The 24,016-nt window shown below is 49.5% G+C and overlaps 1 protein-coding gene across 1 annotated transcript in view; it reads right to left on the reverse strand.

Moving 5' to 3' along the window:
* Positions 1–24,016, reverse strand: part of EIF2D (eukaryotic translation initiation factor 2D) — a 161,565-nt gene that overhangs the window by 32,071 nt on the left and 105,478 nt on the right. The window contains exons 8-12 of the mRNA XM_069633185.1: positions 23,799–23,844; positions 22,470–22,573; positions 21,830–21,988; positions 14,799–14,888; positions 287–382 (exon numbers count right to left, since the gene is read on the reverse strand). Of these exons, the coding sequence (XP_069489286.1) occupies positions 287–382; positions 14,799–14,888; positions 21,830–21,988; positions 22,470–22,573; positions 23,799–23,844 (495 nt within the window). The remainder of the gene's footprint in view (positions 1–286; positions 383–14,798; positions 14,889–21,829; positions 21,989–22,469; positions 22,574–23,798; positions 23,845–24,016) is intronic.

Below are 24,016 nucleotides of genomic sequence, written 5' to 3' on the forward strand. Positions count from 1 at the left end.
GCAGGTGGAATTTCCAATAGTCAATGGGCATGATGGTTCAATAATGATGTTTCGGATATCGAAGGCCATTTACCAAATTCCTGCTTTTCAGACCCAGTGTGTTATCCTCTGACCAGAATCCTCAAAAGTGTTAAAGGACCATACAGAGACAAGGCACAGGACCACAAAGGGATTTACCCAGGATCACACAAATTGGGCAAGTGGGCTAGCCAGCATTTTACTTTGCATTTCGGTCTCCACAGATCATAACTTTACCAGAGGCAAAAAAGGAAATATGTCTGCTTACCTGGAGATTAAGTCGTCCCATTTCATCTTTGATACTTCATGGTGCTCAGACTTCTCCAGCAGGCAGTCACAAAGGATGGGGTCCACTTTCACCAGGCTGCAAGGAGAGATTATTGGGGAGTGTTAGTCAAGAATGTATATACTATCCCTGTGGGAGACTACACCAGCCTTGTCCTCTTGGCAATAGGTAACCCAACCTTTGGTATAGGTCAGTACTACACAAGTTGGTAGAGTGACTGAGCAGCCAAGCCTATCTCAAGAGGGGTCAGTGTGAGCTGTAGAGATGTAACACAGATTCACAACTACAAGTATCCAAATAACACTTAGACTCAAGGTTTCTTGATTAAAACATGTATTAAACAGTTTTTTTTTAAAAGTCTTCTTTAGAAAGGGCAATATGAAACCATAAAATACATTTAGAAAATGCACTCCTTCAGTTTCAGATAAGTAAGTAGATACCCTTTTGGGATGTCACACACACTTCCTACACCCTAAGGTGACTTCAATTGCTATGACACTGTGGACATTAATATATCACCTTTAATACTTAATGCAATACTAAGGTTGTGGAAAAAGGAATAGGTTAGGGAAGAAAACAAAAGTTAACAAGTTTCTCAAACATGTAAGCACTTTTAAATCCCCCAGTGACGGCCAATGTCAATTGAGCAAAGTCTAGGGGAGTTTAGGCGCTTGTTGAAGATAGCACAATAGTCTTGCACAATGTTAAAGAGAGTTTTGTTGTAAAAAGAAATCACTGTTGGGCCACAAGCTGGGAGGCTTGTGAAGGGCAAAGATGCCAGCAGCTCAGCAAAGGGCAGCAAATGCAAGTCTCCAGTTAGCGCAAGCAAGCTGCACACAACAAGATGCAAGTACCCCTAGTTACACAGTACCTCGAGTCTGAAGAAAAGGTTCCAGCTGGCTTCACTCCTTTTGTAATCCTGCACATCCTGTTCCTGCTCCTCAGTCGTGGGAACAAGAGGGAGGACGTCTGGGGACTCCTGCAATACGGTTTGAAGGACGGCGGCAGCAATGGGCACACTTCAGATCAGCGGCACTCGCAGGTTTCAGCTAATCGCAAATAGCACCACCACGGTTCTTGGACACTTTGCGGGCTCTCCTTGCTTCTGGGGTTCAGCACTCTGTTGAGGTGGTTCAGGCTTTGATAATCCTGCTTCGAGGGAGTCTGAGGATCTTCCAGGAACTCGGGTCTGACTTAAAAACCATACACTCGATTCTGGTATTCCTGTCCCATGGCACTAGGTTCCACCAGCAGCAAAGAAGTACAGCCAGCAAGGAGAGGGGTTCCAGTCAAGTTAGTCTCGTGGTCAGTTGTTCCCACCAACCGAAGGGAAGAAGTCGCCCTTTCCGGGCTTCTCTTAACCAGGCAAACCAACGGTGCAGCAAGCTTCTCTTCCAGTTTCCTCTTCGGTTCCATCATCCATTGGTCGACTCTGCCTTACTTGCAAAAGACCTTGCCATTCATTCGCAGCCTAGCGGTCACTCACACAGCAAAGTGACTGTCCTGCAGGGACAGCCAGCCAATCGCATTTGGGTGCAATCCTGTAACCAAGGAGACTAGGCACAGGGAGTTTCGGGAACCTCCCTCGCTTCCAGCCCTGCTAGACACGCTGGAGCCAGAGGCGGCCTTCACCAGTGAATTCTGCCAAAGACAAAATGAACAAAGGGACCAAGCCTGGTTTGGCGCGCAAAGTAAATCTAAAGAAGGACCTTACAAACAAGAAATGGTGAAAAAAAGACAACCAGGGCCATTTTGGCAAAATGGGCACCCATGGGTGCAATACTGCAGCTCCGAATGCAGCCTGCGGTAAAAATGCACAATGGTAGGAAAATTAAACCACTGCCACCAGCCATTAATTGTAATAAGGGTAAAATAAACAATGTTACATGAGAAGGTAGACAAAGGGGATAATAAGTAACCTCTCCAGCACTCTATGTAAAATAGTGTGTGCTGGGGCTACAAAGAGAAAAATGTAAGTAAAGTCAATTTCACTTTACTACTCTTGGAAACAGTAGTTATCCAAGAGAAGGTATTTAAACCTTTGCGAAATCCAAAGCACTTCTCTGTGTCACTGCACTGAGGGTGCTGGGTGTCACAATACAAAAAGGTGATGCCTATGGAGTTTGTCAGACTCCAAAACCAAAAGAAACAGAGTCCAAATCAAATAAAAATACATGAGAGAGTGGGAAAAATGTCTCAGTCTTTCCAGGATAAAGTCCTAAAGTCCAGCAAAAGAGCTGGGGGGTCTCTAAAGTAGAAGGGAATTAACAGAGAAATGAGAATTCTCCCCAAAAGGGAGCATTCAGGAAAACTGGCTTTGTGCAGACTAGACCGTGGTCCACACCAGGGGGCTGAAATCCCTGCACTCTTCACCACACCTTACACAACACATTTTCCTTATATTGCTCTCAAATGCAAATTAAAATTAGTGTCCTCCTGTTTAAGACTATTCAATTAAATGCACTATTGCAGGGTTCGAAATATAGATTGGTCGAACAGGAGCTAAAATATGCTCCTGTGCGTCAGGCATTAGCCAGTAGGCAGGAGCTGCGGCTATGGAGCCAGGAGCCAGTGATCATCACATTGAACTTCCACATGACATGTACACTAAGCTTTTGCCCATTATGTATGATCCATTATATTTGAATGTGTCCCAATTATTTTTAATTTACATTCTCAAACACTCAAAGGAATGTCACATGTGCATATAAGCAAGGTACCAGTTTGCCTGGGGAGCCAAAGGAAGCTCCTGGCAACTTGGTTCTCTCCTAGGGTACAAGCAGGAGCTACATAGCTCCCAGCAATTTCGAACCCTGCTATTGATATGCATCATTGTGGGAAAGGCAAAGGTCTGACACTCCAGCCCAGTATTGATTGCATCATGTGGCTACAAACCTTTTACAGGACAGTTGTGCGCCTGTACAGGGTCTCACTTGTGATGTAACAGTTTTGTGTGTCCTAGATGTCCTAATACTAGATTAGGGTAACCAAAGGTACCGTAGTTTGTTTTCTGAGCAAGCCCCCATGGATTTAGAGGTCCAGTGAGACTACTTCACAAGGCTGTGTTTATCTGGTAAGCATGAAAAGTAGTGTGTGCCATATAGGGGCGCAGCCTTCCTAAGACTCAAAGTTGGGAGCTGAGGGCAGCTACGACCCTATCTAGCCGGGTGCATGAATGGGTGCCTGGACTCTATGCTAAATCCACAGCCTGAGTGTTTGCTCTGGAAGGAGATCTGGAAGATTTGGATGCGGTCAACACCTCACATTGTGTGGCTGCCAAGTGTCTTAATGCTGCACTGTTGGAAGGTGTTTGTGCATCCAGCTCCCAAGGTCTGGATAAGAGGAGGGCCATCTGCACCATATCTTGGTCAACGGCTGGGACTTTTCCAAAGCAGCTGAAGGAAAACTAAGCGTCTGTTCCTGCACTTTTTAACCCAACACCAACCTCCTGCTGGACCCTGCGTTCCAGAGCGGACTCCAGGAGCAAAGGAAGCTTCACGGGTGCTCCATTCCCTCAACGCAAAGGGCACAGTCGGTTTACCTACCCCAAAGACTTCTGGTTTCATCTGAATGGGACTTGTCAGCCGCTTCAACAGATTTCCATTTCTGGAATCTTGGTTCGCCTCCGTACACATTGTTCCTACTTTTGAACCGCTTGGTCACGATCTGCATGTCCATCAGAGCGTAATCTCAACCAGTGAAAGCAGCGTGATCCCCAGAATCAGGTTATTCTTTATTCTGTCCAACAACCTTGGCACGAGGCCAGCACATGCACACCCTACACCTTCAGCGCTGGACTGCAACTTTAATAACTGCTTTTCCCACTAACACAGGCTTGCCAGCCAAGTTTTGTCGCATTAAACACAGGGGTGTAGGAAACCATTGGGTGCAAAGTAAGCCAAACCATAGCGTATGCCGACTCTTGCCACTGGTTCGACATCCCAGCTGTAGCTCTTTATTATCAACTTTGCACCCTTGAAAAAAATGGATTTTGGTGGAAAAAACAAAATGATCCGATTTATTGCTACAAAACGAAATATTCATCAGATGTGCTAAGTGATAACACTCTTAACCTGCCCTCCAACGTAGATTTCCCTCATGATAATTTTGATCTCATTGTTAATCCCTGTTGTGATGCCAGGTAGGCGCTCATGGGCAGGTGCTGGGGTTGACTCAGAGTTAAGAAAGGTGTCACTAGTAAGGAACTAAATCCTACCGGCTAGGTTTACTGTCGACAATACATCAATAAGGCAATAAGACTCTGGCCTACGGCCACAACCCATATCCCCTTCCTATAGCCAGTGAGCTGGTACTCTAGCTGAGGCCCACTCAGCCGTTTTCCATAGGCCCCTGCATGCTCATTTACCAATCCCACCGGCAATGCCAGTTGCCACTGCTTTTGGCACACAAAGAATGAACATGAGGTGAAACAAGTACTGAGAGATGTAACCTCAAGTCCAAGGTCACAGGAGACATTGAACAAGAGAGAGAGCGTCATTGCATTGTGGGACCTGAAGTGCCAAAGGGCACCCTGGAGAACCCTTGTGCCCATCACTGCCATAGGTTCCAGACGCTGATCTGTTCCTTCTGGATGTCTCATCACCAAGAACCCCTTCCCTGGTACCTTGAGTCATTGGGATGGGGTTGGCCGACAAAGAAGCAATGGAATCCGGCATTATCAGGAATCTACACCCTCTCACAGAGGTGGGCAATCTCTGCTGGTTATGCTCCTAGGCCAGAGGTCTGAAACCTTTGGCTCTCCAGATGTTTTGGACTACAACTCCCTGCGACACAACCCTACATAGTCAGTGGTGAGAGAGCATGGGAGTCGTAGTCCAAAACATCTGGAGAGACGCATGTTGCAGACGCCAGTACTAGGCCATCAGTTGTAACATGAGGCTCTTGCAACAAATGTAATACTCTTGTTTAGGATCAAGGGTTTGGGTGCTCACACTCGTGCCCCCTACTTTCACCCTCGCATCTTCGCTGTACTTTTTTTATGCCTCCTTTTTCCTTCTCTGTCCGACCTCTCTCACGCTCATCCTCCTGACCACACGTCAATCTCTTCTATAACCTTGTTTTTTTTCTCCTTAGCCTCTTTTTTCCTCTCCACCGCCTCCTCTTTTGTTCCATGCTCCTATCCCCTTATCTTAGTTTCCCTCAATTATAGTTCTGCAGGATTGAGGCCTGCGTGTGTAAATGCCCCAATGAGCATTTATCACAAGACTGTTCCATCACTGGGTACAACTTCTGCACAGTACAGGTTCTCGAGCTGCGAAATACATAGTCGTGTTGTCCTCCCCACAACCCCGCTAACCAAGCATTCAAAACTTCTCCCACCTTGGAATTATTCAGTGCCTTGACTATTTTCAGGCAACTCACTACTCTGGTTTCCACCTATTCAAGTCTTTGTAGATTGCTATTCCTGAATTCATGCCAGTGTTCATGAGACTCCGCAAACGGGGCTCATTAACAGGTGAACGCAAAGGCTGCCTGATCGATACAGATATATTGGGATGAAGTCAGATTTTTTATGGAGGAGCAGCAAGCCCTCTGTGCAGCCTCCTGCAAAATGGAGGAATCAGTAAAAGCAAGTTACCCGGGGGTGTGGCTTGGAGCGCCACAGATGCGGTCGCTCCCTTGAAGCCGCCCGTGGGTGACCCGCCGCAAATTTCATGCGGTTCCAATGAAGATACACGATCACCAATACAACTCAAAGTGACCGGAACCTTTGGGGCACAACGAGGTCGAAGATGACCGACTAACGCATGTGCGTTACTCCCGATTTTGGTCGCTAAACCCTGCACCCGGCACCCTTCACGAAAATCAAGATGGCGGATGCCTGCGATCCCCAGAGAAGCAAACGAACCTTGAGGCAGGAGGCAAGTGGCGACCTAAGAAAACAGAGGAGGGGCGCACTGATACCCGACAACACAAGCAGCCGCAGACCCAGCAGCAGAAGCAAAAGCCTGCCGCGACTCTCACTCGGGCCCCACGGCAACCGCGGCTGGGACCATGGCAGAGCACCTACTGGGGGCCTTCTCATTCCCGGAGTTCCACCGGGGGCGGGCAGCGAGAGAAGGACTGCTCCCTGCCTCCCCCCTCCGCACTAATCTGGGCCCCGAGGACTGGGACGTAGCGAGCTGGACTTGGCTGGGGCCTTGGTGGGGAGCCTTCCAGGAGAGGCCCAGGCGCCTTCGCCCAACGGACACACCAGCAGCCACTCCAGGTACAGCGGGATCGGGGAGGTGAGGCGTCGGATGGGAGCCCCCCCCACACGCGCAAACAGATCTGAGCCACAAGAAGCTTCAGAGGCAACACCAACCGCAGCGTAATAACCAGGGGCCCTGCAGCACAGCACACCCAGATGAGATCTACCCCCCTCCCGAGAAACTAAGCACACCTGGAGCAAGTCCACGCCAGCCCGGCTCAGCACAACACACGGAAGTCCCTCCAGCTAAGGCCCAGTGTAATACGGACTCCCACCCCCCTACATCTTTCCTGGGGCGCCTCGGCCCACATACCCAACCAGCGCACAGACCCAGCCCAGATCAACGCAACAGACCTTCGGCTTCCCTTTTGTTACTGGACACACTCAACCAACCAGATCAGCAACACGCAAAAATCCACAGGACCTGATCCATTGGGGTGCTCACTTGGAGAGTTCCCCTACAGGGCCTCCTTCACATTCTTAGTGCCCCCAGTGAACAACGAGACCTCCCTGACGGGGCCCCCCCCCCACCTAGCCACCATGACTAAAACGAAGGCCGGTAAAGCCGCGGACATAACCACTATGTTTGCAGTAGCGCACAAAGGCAAAAAGCATGATCCTCCCAAGCTGACCCCACAGAAACAGCCAGATGAAAAGGATGCTCTTGCTACTAGAGGGGACCTAGTGGCCTTCATGGCAGACATCAAGTCCGAATTCCGCTCCTGCCTATCAGAACTCACCTCCAAAGTAGAGCAGACTGACCAGAGGGTAACGGAGGTTGAGCAGAGGCTGGGAGAGATCGAAGACCGCTCAAGTCTACACTACCTCCCTGGAGGAAATCCAGCGATCCATCAACACTCTACAAGATAGATTTTAAACAAGAGGACCTTGAAAACAGGGCGTGTCGCAATAACCTCCGGATCCGAGGTGTTCCATCCTCTGTCCCTGACAACAAGCTAGCGGAATACATAGGGGACTTCTTCCAGGCCCTGCTCCCAGATCTGGACAAAAACTACTGCTAGACCGAACGCACAGACTGCGCCCACGCCGGGGAGTGGAGTCAGACCCTCCCCCAGATGTGATCACCAGGGTTCACTTCTTCACGACTAAAGAGGCCAGCTCAGCGATTAGCCGAACGGGAGACGACCTCTTGTTTCAGGGCACCTCACTGCAGATCTATCAGGATCTCTCATTACTCACTCTACAGAAAAGAAGGGCACTCCTCCCCTTGGCACTCTTTTCCAAGACCAACGGGTGCGGTACAGATGGTTATTTCCAACGGCGCTTCAGTTCTCATATAAAGGCACTGTTCGGTGAATCAGACACTTGGAAGATGCAAACAAAATCATGCATCCAACCTCACCCGAGGAGACCCCCTCACCGAATCTGGAGGGGGCTGGGGAAGCTGAACCACCCCTCTCCCCGAAGCCCAGGCGATCATCATGGTCGAAGATACAGCAAAACCACAGGAGGAGGTAAACTGGGACGGTGCACGCCTCATGGATCTGGGCGACATCGGCCTCGGCTCGACAGCCCTCACCTACTATGGAACCACCAGCTCACTCCCAGATAAATAGAGCTCTCCGACGGTGGCGGCGGGCCACACCCATGGTTCATACCCACTCCAAGGAAAGTTCCAACGTTGAATCCTTGGAAACCCATGGTACTCTACACCTTGATTCATTCACTGGCCCAGTTGGCCAAGGGTGCGTCCGCACACACAATGTCGGCCCACCCGCTGGTTAAGGTCACACCCCCCCCCCCCCGTTGGGGGCGCGTGTTAAAACCCCAAGTGCAGGATGATACACTCCTAACTATCAACAGTAATGGCAGTTGATCACCCCCGCTCGACCCCCCCCACCCAACCCAACTCACAGAGAGTGGCCTAGTGGCAGACCATCAAACCCTAAGGCTCCTCTCCCTAAACGTCAATGGGCTGAAGTCTCCTGTTAAGCGAAAAGCAATCCTACTAAAACTTCGGGATGAAGAGGCGGCAGTAGCCATGCTCCAAGAGATCCACCTGCTACAAACAGATGTGGGCCGGCTCCGTTCCCAATGGTACCCCCTCCAATTCTTCGCCTCAGGAGGAACTAAAAAAGGGGGCACTGCGATCCTCTTCAGGAAGGACCTAAACTCACAGATATTGGAAACAAAAACATGTTCGGAAAGGCCGATTTGTAGCGGTCAAATGCCTTCTGCTGGGAGATCTATACACTTTCATCTCGGTATACGCCCCAAACGTCGGACAATCAAATTTTTACGACTCACTGTGTTCCTCCCTCTCACGCTTCATAGAAGGCCAAACGATAATCGGAGGAGACTTCAATGGCATTCCAGACCCCACAAGAGACAAATCGCACCCCCCCCAGACTCCGAGCGACTTCACCCAGGCGCTGAGACTCCTCCAGATGTTCGATCTTTAGAGGTGGTGGACGCATGGCAGGTGCTCCACTCCACCGAAAAAGACTTCTTCCTTTGAGGATCGACCTCCTCCTAACCTCCCCCCAAACTCTGGCTTTCGTCAAGGAGGTATCCATCGGCACGAGAGCTCTATCTGACCATGCCCCAGTGATCCTGGAGATCCGGGCACAGAACCCTAAATCCGACAGCCCGCGCAGATGGACTTTATACGACCCGATCCTGAATGATATGGCAACAAGGGACAAGATTGCGAAATCCATCAAGAACATCTTTGGAGAAAACCCAGCTTCCGATACCTCTGTGGCAAACAATTGGGATGCTATGAAAGCAGTAATCGGAAGGCACCCTCCTGATCGCCCAAGGAGCGGCCTACCATAGGAACAGGCGACAGACCCGGATAGCCTTGGAGGAAGAACTAGGGGCCGCAGAGGAAGCCCATAAGAAAAAAAGGCTGGTCCCCTAAGACACAGAGAGCTATGCGTACAGCCAGGAAGAAATTGGAAGCCCACTATGCGGAAGAAACCGCCCTACTCATGGCCAAGGCCAAACAATCGTACTACGCGAAAAACAATAAGGCCAATAAAATCCTGGTGGCCAAACTAAGACAAACCAATATGATCGCAGACCTGCGTGACTCCAAAGGAGTTGTCCAATATTCAGAACCCAAAAAACAACAACTAGCGGCGGACCACCTCACCAAGGTCATGACGGCCACCCCACGGAACCAACCGCAACAAATGGAATACTTGCGTAAAGCTCGGACTTCCCGATACAACAAGAGATGAGCTGGAGGCACCCATCACAGAGGAGGAGATTGGAGACACCATTAAATCACTCAAAACACAAGCCCCCGGGCCCAGACGGATTCTCGGCCAGGTTCTATAAATTATTTACACCACAGCCGATTTCCCCCCCTGGTGACACTCTCTCCTTCAGGGAAACAGGGTCGGTAACCCCCTCGATGCAGGAATCGACCACCATCCTCCTGCCCAAACCTGGGAAAGGCCAGAGGGACCTGGCCTCATACAGGCCGATTGCACTATTGAACATTGACGCAAATCTATACTCTAAAATTCTGGCGAACCGCCTTGGTCGCGTCCTCCCGGAGATCATTCAACCAGACCAGGCAGGTTTCATTCTTCACCGGGCGGCAGGAGATAACATCCGGAGGACCCTAAACCTAGTGGACCTTGCTACCCGGAACTCCCAGAAACTGGTTTTAATGGCCCTAGATGCGACCAAGGCATTCGACAGGGTGGATTGGACATTTATGAAATACACCTTGGGGGCCTTCAGCTTTGGGACAGCATTCCAAACAATGGTCCTGGCTAACTATACAGCCCCAAAGACACTCCTGAGGATCAACAGACATAACTTGGCCCCGATCCCCCCGACTTGCGGGACTAGACAGGGCTGTCCGCTGTCGCCACTGCTCTTCGCCCTGATCATGGAGCCCTTCGCCCAAAGAATTAGGCAAAACAACCAGATGAAAAGCCCGCAGGTCGGCCCTTCGCAACGTAAAAATCGCCCTATACGCCGATGACGTCCTACTCATGCTCTCAGAAACCAGCTCCTCCCTGCGACACGCGCTAGACGAAATAACCAGCTATGGAGAGGTATCCGGCTTTTCAGTAAACTTCGCCAAATCAGCGGCCCTAAGCATCGGCCTCACCCCAGGAGACCGGGAACCACTGGGTAAAATGTGCCCAATCACGTGGGAAAAAGGGCGATCCCCTATTTGGGGGTCTATATCCCAGCAGACCCGAAAGACACATACAAAGCGAACTTTCCCCGGTTATTCGGAGAACAGGAAGGAGACCTGAAACGCTGGGCGGCCCAAGAAATTTCGTTGCTGGGATGCATAACAGCGTGCAAGATGAACCTCCTCCCGAGGTTCCTTTATGCCTGTGCTTCGCTCCTGTTGGCGATCCCCATTCCAGCCCTCCGAGACCCACAGAGGAAGATGCTGAAATTTATCTGGAGAGGTAAGAAGGCGAGAATCCCCCTAAAGACGCTACTGGGGGGCTCCAAACTGGGAGGACTGGGAGTCCCAGACCTACATGCCTACAGGGTGGCAGCCCAATTAGCACAGGTCCACGCGTGGCAAACAATTACAAACCGCCCCAGATTGGTGGAGCTGGAACAGTCACAAATGCCCCTACCCTTGCGATTCTTGCCACTCATCCCCACCCCCCTCAGAACGCACTGGGGAGACCTTCTACTGGCAACCAGACACTCTAAATTCCTGTGATTGGGCACTTAAACGAAAGGGGGTTCCGAGAGGACTAAGCCCACAATCCCCGATCTTTCATAACCCGGGTTTTTCGCCCGGAGCGAACCCCCGCAAGTTCCAAAATTGGATAAACGGCGGCCTTGAAACCATAGACCAGCTGTACTTGGGAGAGGCACGCCTCACATTTGAACAATGTAAAGAAAATGTTCAACTCCAAGAAAGGGACAGGTACACTTACATTCAACTGCATCACTGGTGTGCTCACCCCCTAACTCGGCAGGCAGCAACGCGTCCTCCCACCGCCCTGGAACTGACACTCAGGGACCTCCCGGCCCGTGGGAGGGTATCCACCCTCTACAGGCGATTTTTTGGGCGACTTCCTGAGCATGAGAACGCGCTGCATGGCTCAATGGGAAGAGGACCTGGGTCACCCGATAGAAGACCAGACCTGGGTAGACATCTTGACTCGGACGCACGCCTCATCCACCTGCATCACCAACAGGGAAAGAGCATACAAAATCATACTACGGTGCTATTACCCGCCGCTGAGACTTCATCACATGAACCCCCAAGTGGACTACTTCTGCTGGAGAGGGTGCGGCCACCCAGGCTCCTTTTTCCACATGTGGTGGACTTGTCCAAAGATCCAGCAATTCTGGAAGGCATGCCTGGGGACCATCGCACAAATCACTGGGTCAGCGATCCCGCTAGAACCGGAGCCCGTCGTGCTGGGAGCGCCAATCCCCACAATCTACCCATGTGCCGGAAATAGAGCAAAACTGCTGACCCAATGCCTACTAGCCGGGAAAACGGTGCTGGCCCGCGCCTGGAAATCCCCAGAAGGCCCCCTCATGGCCCAGTGGTGGACGAAACTCTGGGACATTCTGATTGCGGAAAAGGTAACGGCGGCAAAGGCGGGTGCGCTCCACAGATTCCAGAACATTTGGGCCCCAGTATTGGAATACGACCAGCGAATCCCGGCACTGACCTATAAACCTACTAATGCACGCTGGACCCTGAGGGATAAAGAAAACCCCGCCCCGGAGGAGCGGGAGACACTGATCAAGATGAGCCCGATCAAGTGGGAAAACAGAGCCATCCCCTACTTGGGGATCTACATCCCTGCGGACCCAAAAGAAACATACCAGACCAACTTTCCCCGGCTATTGAAAGAACTGGAGGGAGACCTGAGATGTTGGATGACCCAGGAGATCTCCTTACTGGGGCGAATAACAGCCTGCAAAATGAACCTTCTCCCGAGGTTTCTCCTCGGAGTCCCGGACTTGCAGGCCTACAGAGTGGCGGCCCAATTGGCACAAGTTCACGCATGGCAAACACTCACAAACCGCTCCAGATGGGTAGAACTGGAACAGTCACGACTGCCTCTACCCCTGCGATGCCTGCCACACATCCCGGCCCCCCTCAGGACTCATTGGGGAGACCTCCTGCGGGCAACCAAACACACCCTGAGTGCCTGGGACTGGGCACTAAAACAGAAGGGCGTCCCGAGAGGTCTGAACCCGCAATCGCCGATTTTCCACAATCCAGCTTTCTCACCCGGATCAAACCCGCGCAATTTTCAACGCTGGATAAAGGGAGGCCTTGAGACCCTGGAGCAGATGTATGAGGGGAACGCGCCATGCACGTTCGAACGATGCAAGGAGAAGTTCCAACTTCAGGAAAAGGACAGATTTACCTACATACAGCTGCGCCACTGGTGCTCACAGCCCCAAATCCTACAAGCAGCAACACACGCCCCGACTTCACTGGAACTATCGCTCAAGGACCCCCCCCCCATCTCGAGGTAGGATATCTACCTTTTACAGACACTTTTTGGGCGATTTCCTGGTCGAGAGAACCCGCTGCATGACCCAGTGGGAGGCCGACCTGGGGCACCTGATAGAAGACCAAACATGGGTAGACATTTGGACCCGAGCACACTCCTCGTCCTCCTGTGTCACCAATAGGGAATGTGCATATAAAATCATGCTGAGGTGGTACTACCCCCCCTCTTAGGCTCCATCACATGAATCCCAGGGTGGACCCCTCCTGCTGGAGAGGATGTGGCCACCCAGGCTCCTTTTTCCACATGTGGTGGACGTGCCCGAAAATCCAGAGATTTTGGAGACAATGCCTGGGGACAATTACACAAATCACGGGGGCAACGGTTCCGCTAGAGCCTGGCCCCGTCCTGCTGGGGGTCCCGGTCCCGGCGATCTACCCACGCTTCGGGAATAAGGCGAAACTGTTGACCCAATGCCTTTTAGCCGGGAAATCGGTGCTGGCCCGCCACTGGAAGTCCCCGGACGGCCCCTGCTTAGCTCATTGTTGGACAAAACTATTGGACATACTGATAGCGGAAAAGGTGATGGCAGCAAAGGCCGGGGTCCTTCACCGGTTCCAGAACATTTGGGGCCCGGTACTGGAATATGACCATCGATTTCCCGCCCTGACCTATAAGCCTATCAATGCCCTATGGAACCTGGGAACCCGGGAAGAACCCGAAGGGGACACAAACTGTGGGGCCGCAGAGAGGAGGGCACGGAGAGTGGAGGCCTGGCAGGGGAGTGGAGGGAGAGGGGGAGGGGGACGGGCCTGAGGGGAGGGGGATAGGGGTTAACACGTCTTTGCCACTATTTACGATGTATGCTTGTCAACCTGCCTTGATTTAAAATAAAATTAAAAAAAAAAAAAAAAGAAAACCCCGAAAGGGACACATAGATGGCGGGGCGCGAGGCAGACGGCTCCAGAAGGAGGAATCCGGGCCTGGGAGCTGGGGGGAGGAGGGGAAGAGAGCAAGAAAGTGTCTGTGGGTTAACATGCTTAAATGATTGTGCAAGTTGTTGTGTAATTGTCATCCTGCCTTGATTTAAACTAAAAGTGAAAAAAAAAGCAAGTTACCCAGAGCCCAAAGCTTGCAGGTATTCGGGTCAATTGGTCTGGTTTAATACATCACTGCCCAAGTAGGCCTGGAGATAACAGTGGAAAAGCCTAAAAGGAATCTGGATTGCCTACAGAAACTGCAATGGATTTTCTGGCGACCACTTGATCGCTAGCGTCCCTCGGGTACGCAACTGATGCCCCTGCCTCCCCTCATCGAGGGATAGCAGAGCTTTGCCTAGGACCCCAACATAAAACTTGGAAAACATCACTTTATGTCACGATTGCACAATCCGAAATTGGGTATACTGGGGCTCAAACTTGTAGGTGCACACTGCACAAACCTGAAGGTGCACACTGTAGTGGAACCCACTTCTTCGCAACTGGTAGCCTTGGTTTGGGTGCGACAAAAACAAGAGCCAGCCACATATTCGGTTTCAAGGACAGTCACCAAACCAACTGGGCCAGTTCTGAGCTAGGTACTAAACACAGGATCAAACTAGTGCAGAAATGGTTCAGGCTCCCACACCCTGTGCCCAACCATGTTGGGGTGCTGTTTGTAATTACAAAAAATCTTGACACCTTGCTGTACTCGGGTAGGCTCCGGAGGCATAATCGAGTCTTCATGTCCCAACTACTTGCAATATAAAAATGTGTCTAAAACAGACAGGCTGGAAAAACACCTACCCCACCAGGATAAAGTGCCATGGTGAAGAGATCCTGTGAGATATTAAAACTGAAGTGCTTACTTTCGATTTACGTCATCGACCAGTTCGTTGTTCTTGACGTAGCTGATGACGATACCTCGGACATCACTGGCTAGCAGGTAGTCGCCTTTCCTTGTGGAGACACAAGAAATGGGGTTACAATCGACCAAGTTTATTTTGGAAAACATGTTCCACAAAACCTTACACATCAATACATATAAAAAACTGAAGAATAAGCACATGGTAAAATAGATTGTAATAGATTAAAAACATAAGAATGACAAATCGCTATTATTACACGCTAAAAATTAAGGACATTTATTCCACATACTAGCTCTAATTTTAACTGCTGCTCGACAAAAAAACAACAGTGATGGAGAATCCCAGGCTGAATAAGAGGTCTATCGTCTTTTGAGTATTTGACAGGCATGTTCCGTAGGAATCCCCCGTTATGAGCCAATTGTCGAGGTAAGGATAAACTGGGATGGATAGCCTGCGCAGGTGAGCTGCTGCCACTGCCAGTACCTTTGTAAATACCCTTGGTGCTGAGGCTATGCCGAAGGGTAGTACTTTGAACTGATCGTGTTTGTCCTCCATCATTAATCTGAGGTATTTTCTGTGCGCTGGCAACAATGAAATATGAAAGTACGCATCTTTCATGTCCAATGTTGCCATGTAGTCCCCTTGTGTGAGCAGGGAACTACTTCCTGCAGAGTGACCATACAAAACTTTTGAGATTTGGCAAATTTGTCCGCGGGGCGCAAGTCTAGTACAGGGTGCATGGTGAGATCCTTTTTGGGTACAAGGAAGTTGTTAGGCAGAATCCTGTGCAGTGCCCTTAGGGACCACTACACAAAATTAAGACCATAGGTGGCAATACAAGTTTTACCTTTGGTACAAGCCTGTCCTACTATGTTAGAGTGATAGCAGTAGCGGAGCAGCCAGGCTTATCTCAAGAGTATATGAGCAGTAGCAGAGATTACACAAAGGGACCACAATTACTGTGACTCAAGCAAACACTGACTCAAGGGTTTAGGTAAAAAAAGATAAGTACATTTATTTTTAAACCATTTGTTATCAACACGACACTTCTATAAATTCAAAAACCACACGCAAAATATACTACAACTAACCAATTCACTTTGTACAGCATTATTCGAGGTAAGTACCCTGTGTTTGAATGGACCGGTGTTACGAAACAGAACACGTTACCGTGAATACAATTGCAATCACTTTTGACAGTTCGGTCTACTAGATAAATGTGTATCCGCGGCAAGAAATGCTACCGGGGTAAAAACACACTTAGCACCCGAAATACCCAGAGAGAGTTGGGGCAAATATCAGAGGCAATATGTTGGTTAAGCAGACAATCGAAGAACACACAGACAGGAATTCAAGAGTCAAAGAGCCGGAGCCAAAGTCAAGTGACACCGGGTGCCTGTTGTCGAGGATCACACAGTCGGACAGTTCGAGATTCAACGTTGCCAAGAGTACTTTGATATTGTCAATGTTCGGAAGCAAAAGTTATAAGAAGGAGGGAAAAGTAAGGACAAGCCTTAAAGTAGAGAAATAGGGATTTCACCCAAAATTCCTCAAACAGGACACAGTACCTTTCTCAAAGAACGAAGCTGGTGCCACGTCATGTTGGTTTCCCGCAGACCCACGCTTCCCATGAACATTCAGCACGTAGAAGGACGATGAAAGGGTCCGCACCACACAGGCATGAGGCCGGCAGCAGCGACAATGAATAAAAGGTGCGCTCCTTAAAAACAGGAGAGGGTCTTCAGGTGGCTATCCAACCACTACAGCAGTGTGCTGCGATTTTAACCACGAAGGCGCCCTCTGGCTGAAGAAGATCAGCTGGTTATCCCCACCAGGCTCAAGGGAAGAAGACTCTGGACTGGACCTCCTCTTAGTCGTTGAAGGGTAGATAGCTCAGGACTGCAGCAGGGCTTCACCGGTACGGGGTACTTTCAGCAGTCGACCTCTCCTCCACTTCTCATCGGTTCCTTGTAGTTCCAGTGGCGACTCTCTGACTTCCAGCCCAAGAGACCTGCCTTTTATGCGAAAAAAACCCATTCACACAGCCTGGCTGTCAATCACCCAGCAGGGGGGGGGGTTGTCCAGCCCGGACAACCACCCTGGCCAATCATGACAAAGTGCGACTTGGGTTTCCTAGGATACTCTGTGCAAGGGGTTACTACACCCCTCCCTGACATTCAGCCCACCTGGACACCCAGGCACCTTGAGGAGGGCTTCTAGGTAGAAGCCCGCCAAAAGACCGTGAACAAAGAAGGCGAACCTAGTTTGCCGCGCAAAGTAAAACACAAGAAGGAGTTTAACAAAAAGAAATGGCGAATAAACCGCACCGGAGCCAAACAAAAAAGGATTTGGTCAAGCGGGTTTAAGTTTGAGACTAACACAATAGCCTACAATATTACCACGGTTATATAAGATAACCGCAGTAGAAATTTTGGGTAGATACCACTGCCACCAGCCATGTCTAAATGTTAAAAGAGCGAAACAATGCTCTAGAAGGTACAGATAACAAGAGTTAAGAGTTAACCCTTCCAGTACTCCATGTAAGATGGGGTGTACTGGATCTGTGGTTATTTTTGACTAAGTAAAGTTAATGGTAACTTTACACTTTTCTGGGGGACAGTAGTCACCTCAGAAATGGAGTCGGTGGGAAGTCTGAACGACAACCCTGTGCCACTGCACAGAAGGTGCTGTGTGACACACAAAGAAGGGGGCTACTGAAGTGGTGTACTCCAGAGCCCACAATCACAAAAACAGGTAAAAACACATAGCAAAATACAAGTAAGAGTGGTGAAAAGCTCACATTTTTACCAAGTGGAAAAGAAACTCCTCCAGAGATCCAGCAAACACTGAATAAATACCCTTGTTTACCTGTAGAAGAGGTACGACTTCAATGGCGCCCTTTTCCAGCAGGATCTCAGCCTTTTGTAGCAGGATGCACAGGTGTTCTGGTGTCAGGCATCTTGATCGTGGAGGTCTGAATTGGGGGGTCCGGCTAAATTCTATGCAGTACCTGTGGGCGATGGTCTTGAGTACCCACTGGTCTGTTATCCCAGCCCATGCTTGAAGAAATGTTAGCCGCCCCCGACCGGGGAGGCACAGGAGGGGACCCGGATCTGCTGGTCATTTCTGACCTGAGGTTGGGAAGCCTCTAGGGGTGGAATTCCGGCCCCTTCCTTTTTCAGGTTGTTGACCTCTTGGGGGATACGGGGTGGCGTAGCTGGTTCCCTGAGACGAGGACCAGTTATTTCCAGAGCCATATTGGTTGTGAGGGGAGCGACATTGGCCACGAAAAGAACATCCTCCTCTTTGGAAAGGCCTCTGGGAGATTTGATCCAGGGTCTTGAGCGTGTTGTGTTACTTCTTGGCTCTTTCAAGCGCCTCATCAATGACTTCCAAATAAGTTGATCTCCTCCACAGGCTTATTTATCAATGAAGCTTGGGTTTCTGGTTTGAAACAAGAGTTTCGTAACTAGGCATGCCTCTTTAGAAGGCTACCTTGTGCCAAGGTCCTTCCAGCTTTTTCTGCGGCATCCAAAGTATTGTTGAGAATACTGTGATTAACCGGTTTGCCCTCAGCTACAATGTAAAGCAGGCGTGCATGCAGCGGTTCAGGGACTTCTTGACGGCCCTCTTGTAGCATATTCCATTGTACGTCTGAACAGCTAGCCAGCAATGTGGTGGTGTTAGTTCTGCAAGTGAAAAATGCTGCAGCAGGTGACTCTTTTCCCCAATGCGTATAACCTTTTGCACTCCTTGTCAGGGGGATCCCCGCCCTTTTCCTGGTTGTAGTTACCACCAGGGAATATGGAGTAGCACATCCCCTGATGTAGAGGGGAATCAGAAGGGGAAGGGCGAAACCGTTTTTCAACTCTAGGATTGAAGGCCCTCGTTAGGGCGGGTGTCAATGAAGGAACCAAGCGTTTTTTGATTGAATTCCACAATGGAATAGCCTGGCTGGCAGGTGGCTTTTCTTTTAAGATGTCGTCGACAAAATCAGACCCTGGTACAGCTTCCCGAATAGCAATCTATTAATGTTCCGCTGCCCTCCTTAAGACAGCGTTAAATGCCATCTGGTTGTCAACTGGGGAGGCTTGTAGAACAGGTGTGGTCGGGGGGAATCCATGCAAAGGGCGTCAGGTTCCGGGGTTGGGGTACGTGATGCACAAGGCTGAAGGTCGACTTGCTGGTCATGGTCGTCTTCCCACCCCTCTGTGGGGTCATTGGGATCACCCAAAGGGGTATTCATCTTGAATGAATAGGTCTATAGGGATCTCATCTTCAGTGAGGTCCTAAGTTTCTACTTCCAGAGAGGAATCAAAGGTCTTTTGAAATGTTGCCATAGGAGTAAACGGGCTCTCCTCTCGAGGCCTTTTGGGGGTGAACTTCTGAGAATTCCACAAATCTCGCTAACCTATTCATACACCCCTCAAACTTCTCCCTGGTCTATAATGAGGAACCAGAGGGGTCTAGGGGTGGAAAAGGTGATCTTCTCTAGAACGTCGAGATTTTGTGTCTAATGTCGAAGAAAGAGGCACAGGGCTCTTTGAAAAGTCCTTTTGAGGTTCCGGCAGTCGTGGCGTGTCTTTGGACGTGCCCTCAGGCCTATCCTTAGGTTATGATGATTCCTTAGGTCTATCGTTAAGTTTCGACAAGTCCTTCGACCGTTTCCTTTATTTCCCGCTGAAACGATCTTAGCAATGCTTTCGGTAATACTTGGTGTTACGGGAAAATGTTTTGACTGGGCTGGTGGTTGCGTTGTTTTCGGCGTAACCAGGGCTTTGTGTGGTGCCAGCGCCGCCTTCTGATGCATCTCGACGGCCGTTTGAACATTGGTGGTAGCGCCCTTTGATTTACACTGCCCAGACACAGTCCGCACCTCCGGTTGCAGGGAGGTCTGCCGATCAGAAGGATCAGCGGGCACTGCCGAACTATCCAGTGTGCCCGTCTGCGCCTTGGAAGGCTTCGACTATGCCGTTGAAGCCAGACCGGGGGTTGTGTCTTTAGTGCTGGAAGAATGTGCATCCTTGTCGCCGGGATGTACGGTCCCCATAGCAGGACTCACGTCATGCCTATTGTGGCTGGGGACGGACGACGCGGAGCGAGAGCGCTCCGCCATGAGGTCAATGGCCACCGAATTGGAGCCCTGGTCGTCACTAAACCCTTCGTCACACACGGCGGCGGCTGGGAGTTTGGGGGGAGACTACTCTCGGCCTGCGACATCCCGTAGGCCACCCAACTGCTTAACACAGTGCTCCTTTAGGGTCTTGGGACAGAGGAGCTTACAAGCCGCCCAGGCCCCCTCGTTGTGCTTAAGGGGAAGACACCTATTACACTTAAAGTGTTTGTCTTTCCAAGGGAATTTTGCCTTGCATGAAGGACAAAATCTAAGTGGAGTCCTGTCCAGGGAGCAGGAATAACAGTGACGACAAGACCAAGGGAACAAAGAGAGGAAAGGTAAAGGCATTCTTAAAAAGGGAAATGTCCACCCCGACCCCACTCTTCCTACTGTGTAAGCCAGACAGAAGGCCCGGCCACGTGGTCGGCAGCGCCGACCGGATCAACTGCTGTCGAAGGTTCGTAGTAGCAAGCTTTGGCGGAGTTCAGGCAACAGCCATCGAGGGAAGGGACAGTAAGAGAAGATAAAACTACCAAAGTTCGATAAATATAAAAATATAGCAATGTCTCTTGAAGAGCTCGGCATAAGGCGACCAGTACACTGGGCGGAAAAAATCAATCTGAGGGACCTCGATGCGTGAGGGATTTTGGGTGCACTACACGTTAGGGATAGTGTTAAAGGCACGCCCATGTCGAGTCCCCCTTAGATTCTCAAAAGACAAGATGCAATACTTCACAGTTGCCACTGGATGTCACACTATATGCACAGCATGTGATTCTAAGCAGATTAACAAGCATCAGAAATTGAGTTACTTTAATTCCTCAGGCTAAGCTTTATTAGAGGCGTATAAGCAGTAATCTGCATGTTGATTCCTTTTATACCAAAAAAGTGCAGTTAAATGATACAGAGAAGAGGAAAATCACGTGTTCACCATTTTGAACATCGTGTTCTTTTTACATCATCTATGAGGCAAGTGACACACAATACTAGGCCTCTGGCTAGTGCATTACAATAAGGGGGTCCCGAGAAGTGGGACAAACAATAGTAGTTATAACCACTGGCATAAAGGTTGTGGAGAAGGATGGAGAGAAGTAAAATACTGCATTGACCACATGTGTAGTGAATGTCGGCTGCAATCTATCGTGGACCTACAGCCCTTGAGTTATCTAGACACAGACATGCTCTTGTGCACACTTAGTTTACGCCGTCTGGGCCCTCTCTTACCACATGCAACTCTGCCGTCACCTATCCTTACATCAGCAGCTTGCGTTATCTAGCCTAACATCTATCAAGACATGTACAGGTCAAGCGTTATCTAGTTTGGCAACAATCCTTGTGCATGCAGACCGGAAATTTTCTAGGCTGGAATCTTTCCTTACTCCTGCGGCTCCTGGGATATTCAGACTTGGAATCCATGTGTCCCAAGGCCTTTGATGTAAGGATACCATGCTTAGAAACTGGCCTAGAATTCGCTGCTCTTATCGAGATCAGAATCAATTCTTGTATGTGCTGTTGAATAAAACCCTGGGCGGGAATCTGTCCTGGTACGTACCGCTTGTTGTTTACCTACTAGAATCTGTCCTTTCACCTAATTCTCTGTGGAAAGAACCTATGCTTCAATCCATAGGCTTTGGACCACACTGGCTGAAATGAGTTGTGTAGGTGCAGGTCTATGCAGAATTCTATCCTTGCACTTGCAACTGTAAAATTAACTGTACCTTACATATGGAAGGAACCATGTTTACACATGTAGCTGACTGCCACCAGCAACAGAGAGAGTTAACAATACACACACACACACACACACAGCATTAGGGCACCTTACAACATTGCCTGGGGCTTGCACACCCTGAATTAAAGCCAGAGGCCTTGCTGATCTCATCGGAACCAAACGTAAATTCAATTTAAACTGTACCTGTGCCCAGACTCCTTGAAGAGCGGTGCCACCCTAGCTGAGACGCCGTAGAGTGGTACAATTTCTGGGGCATGGAAGTTCGAATCATTCCCTCCATCTTTGGTTTCTGATGCTGCCGGGGTCACAGATTCTGTATCTGGTACCACGAAAGACCTTATGCTGAAACAAAAATAAAAGAACATTGAAAAGTCTTCCTTTAGTGTCCGACATGCAACTTTAAGGTAATGAGATTCTCTCATGCACAAGGTAACATGGACTAGCCATCTGCTACCACAAACGGTTTACAATGGAGTCAATGTGCTGCGATGCAGAGTAAACGCGGTCCAGTCCCTCACAGTATCATAATGACTGAGGGCGATGGAGCACCCATGGAGCGAAAGCGACGCAACTAGCTGGTGCCCAGATCTCATGCTATGCCACAGATTAGACGTAAAGGCAGCCAGTTCCACTATATCTCCTAGTAGGTTACTCCCCGCCACCCCCCTCCACAGATGGGAGGAGATAAAGCCTATGCTGCACGCTAGCTTCAAAATTGGAAGGTGCCGGAACTCAGCATTCAATAAGACCCAAACAAACAATAAAAAGTAGGTGATGGAGAAGGGACATCTTATTGAATTTTCTCCTGTAGTCGAAGACTTACTCGTAATGTTTCCAGTCGATAACCACAATACTCTCTACACCCTTCGTCAGCTCCTTCACCTGCAGCACTTTCCTCTGCTGCATGCAATGCAGGAACTTGGAGAGCTGTGGAGACGGTGGAAGGACATCATGTTACTCCTACTGCTCTACTCTAAGAGGCTGGGGCAGGATGCAGATGGCAGTGAAAGTGAATAATGTGACGCGCCTTGGCGGCGGTGCTACCAAAGAATGCAGTTCACAGATATGGCTCTAGGCATTTGTTAGTTCATGCATCCCTCCGTAGGAAACGACCAGCGCATACATACGTCGATAGACAATTATAGCGTCAATGTTTGACATGTTTTCTGCAGCCAGCAACAGTGAGATACGGTTACAATGCATTGACAAATTAAAGAGTGCAATATCGGCACTAGGAAATGGGGAGATAACTGGTCAACACAAATGGCGTGACATCTGTGATACACATGCCAATATCTGGACAAAGGCGAGATACATGTAACTGAATGGCGAGATATCTATTTTATTTAATTGCAAGATCAACTTATAATACAACTGGGCAAAATCTGCATAATACAATAGTGAGTTATGGGTTCAATGCAAAGGAAATTAATCTGGGAAATGCAATGGAGACACATCTGAGCCGCACTACGTGAAGCCTCTGGGCATTTATACAAGGCAATGGCAATACCACTGGATGTGCAACATGATGGTGAGGCATCTGGGCAACGCAATGGAGACACATCTGAGCCGCACTACGTGAAGCCTCTGGGCATTTATACAAGGCAATGGCAATACCACTGGATGTGCAACATGATGGTGAGGCATCTGGGCAACGCAATGGCCAGAGATTAGCTTAACATGATTGTCAGCCATTTTAGAAAAGCAATGCTGTGATATCGGGGCAACGCAGTGGTGCGAAACGTGCTTAATTCAATTGCAAGGCGGAGGCATAATGCCACTGTCAGGTAGCTGCATAACAAAGATTAGGTATTGGTGAAATACAATGGAAGAGCATCAGGAAGATAGCGGAACAACATGATGCAAGGAACAGTTAGAGACACAAGACCAGCAATGGCAAGGATACATAAATGCAATAGTGAAGCAAATGGGGCAAGGTTATGGTGAGACATGTGGCGAAGCCAATGGGGAGCTACTTGAGAAATGCAATGCAATGCTAGGATGTCATCATGGACATGCAGAACTAGGACAGCGGTGCAGTCAACTGTGGCATCTTTCAAGATGCGATGTCCCCACAACAAAATGGAAAGATATTGGCAAATACAACATTGCAATATATGCACAATAAAGTCTCCAGCAGCAGCACGCTCACCTTCTTGTAGCTGGACTTCTTAATATCCACTTGCTGTCCTTCAGGACTGGGACAGATTTAAAAAGAAAGATTGACCATCAGTGTTAGCCAAACCAAGATGGGGCCTTATGAACAAAAATACAGTTATCCACTGGTCTTCAGATCGGAACAGCGCACCACAAGTATTCATCCAAATGGGTTAACAAGTGCCACAGACAAGAAATCTCTTTCAGCGCTAA

This window comes from Ambystoma mexicanum, chromosome 13 (genome assembly GCF_040938575.1).
Source record: "Ambystoma mexicanum isolate Mex_15411 chromosome 13, UKY_AmexF1_1, whole genome shotgun sequence".
Lineage (NCBI taxonomy): Eukaryota > Metazoa > Chordata > Amphibia > Caudata > Ambystomatidae > Ambystoma > Ambystoma mexicanum.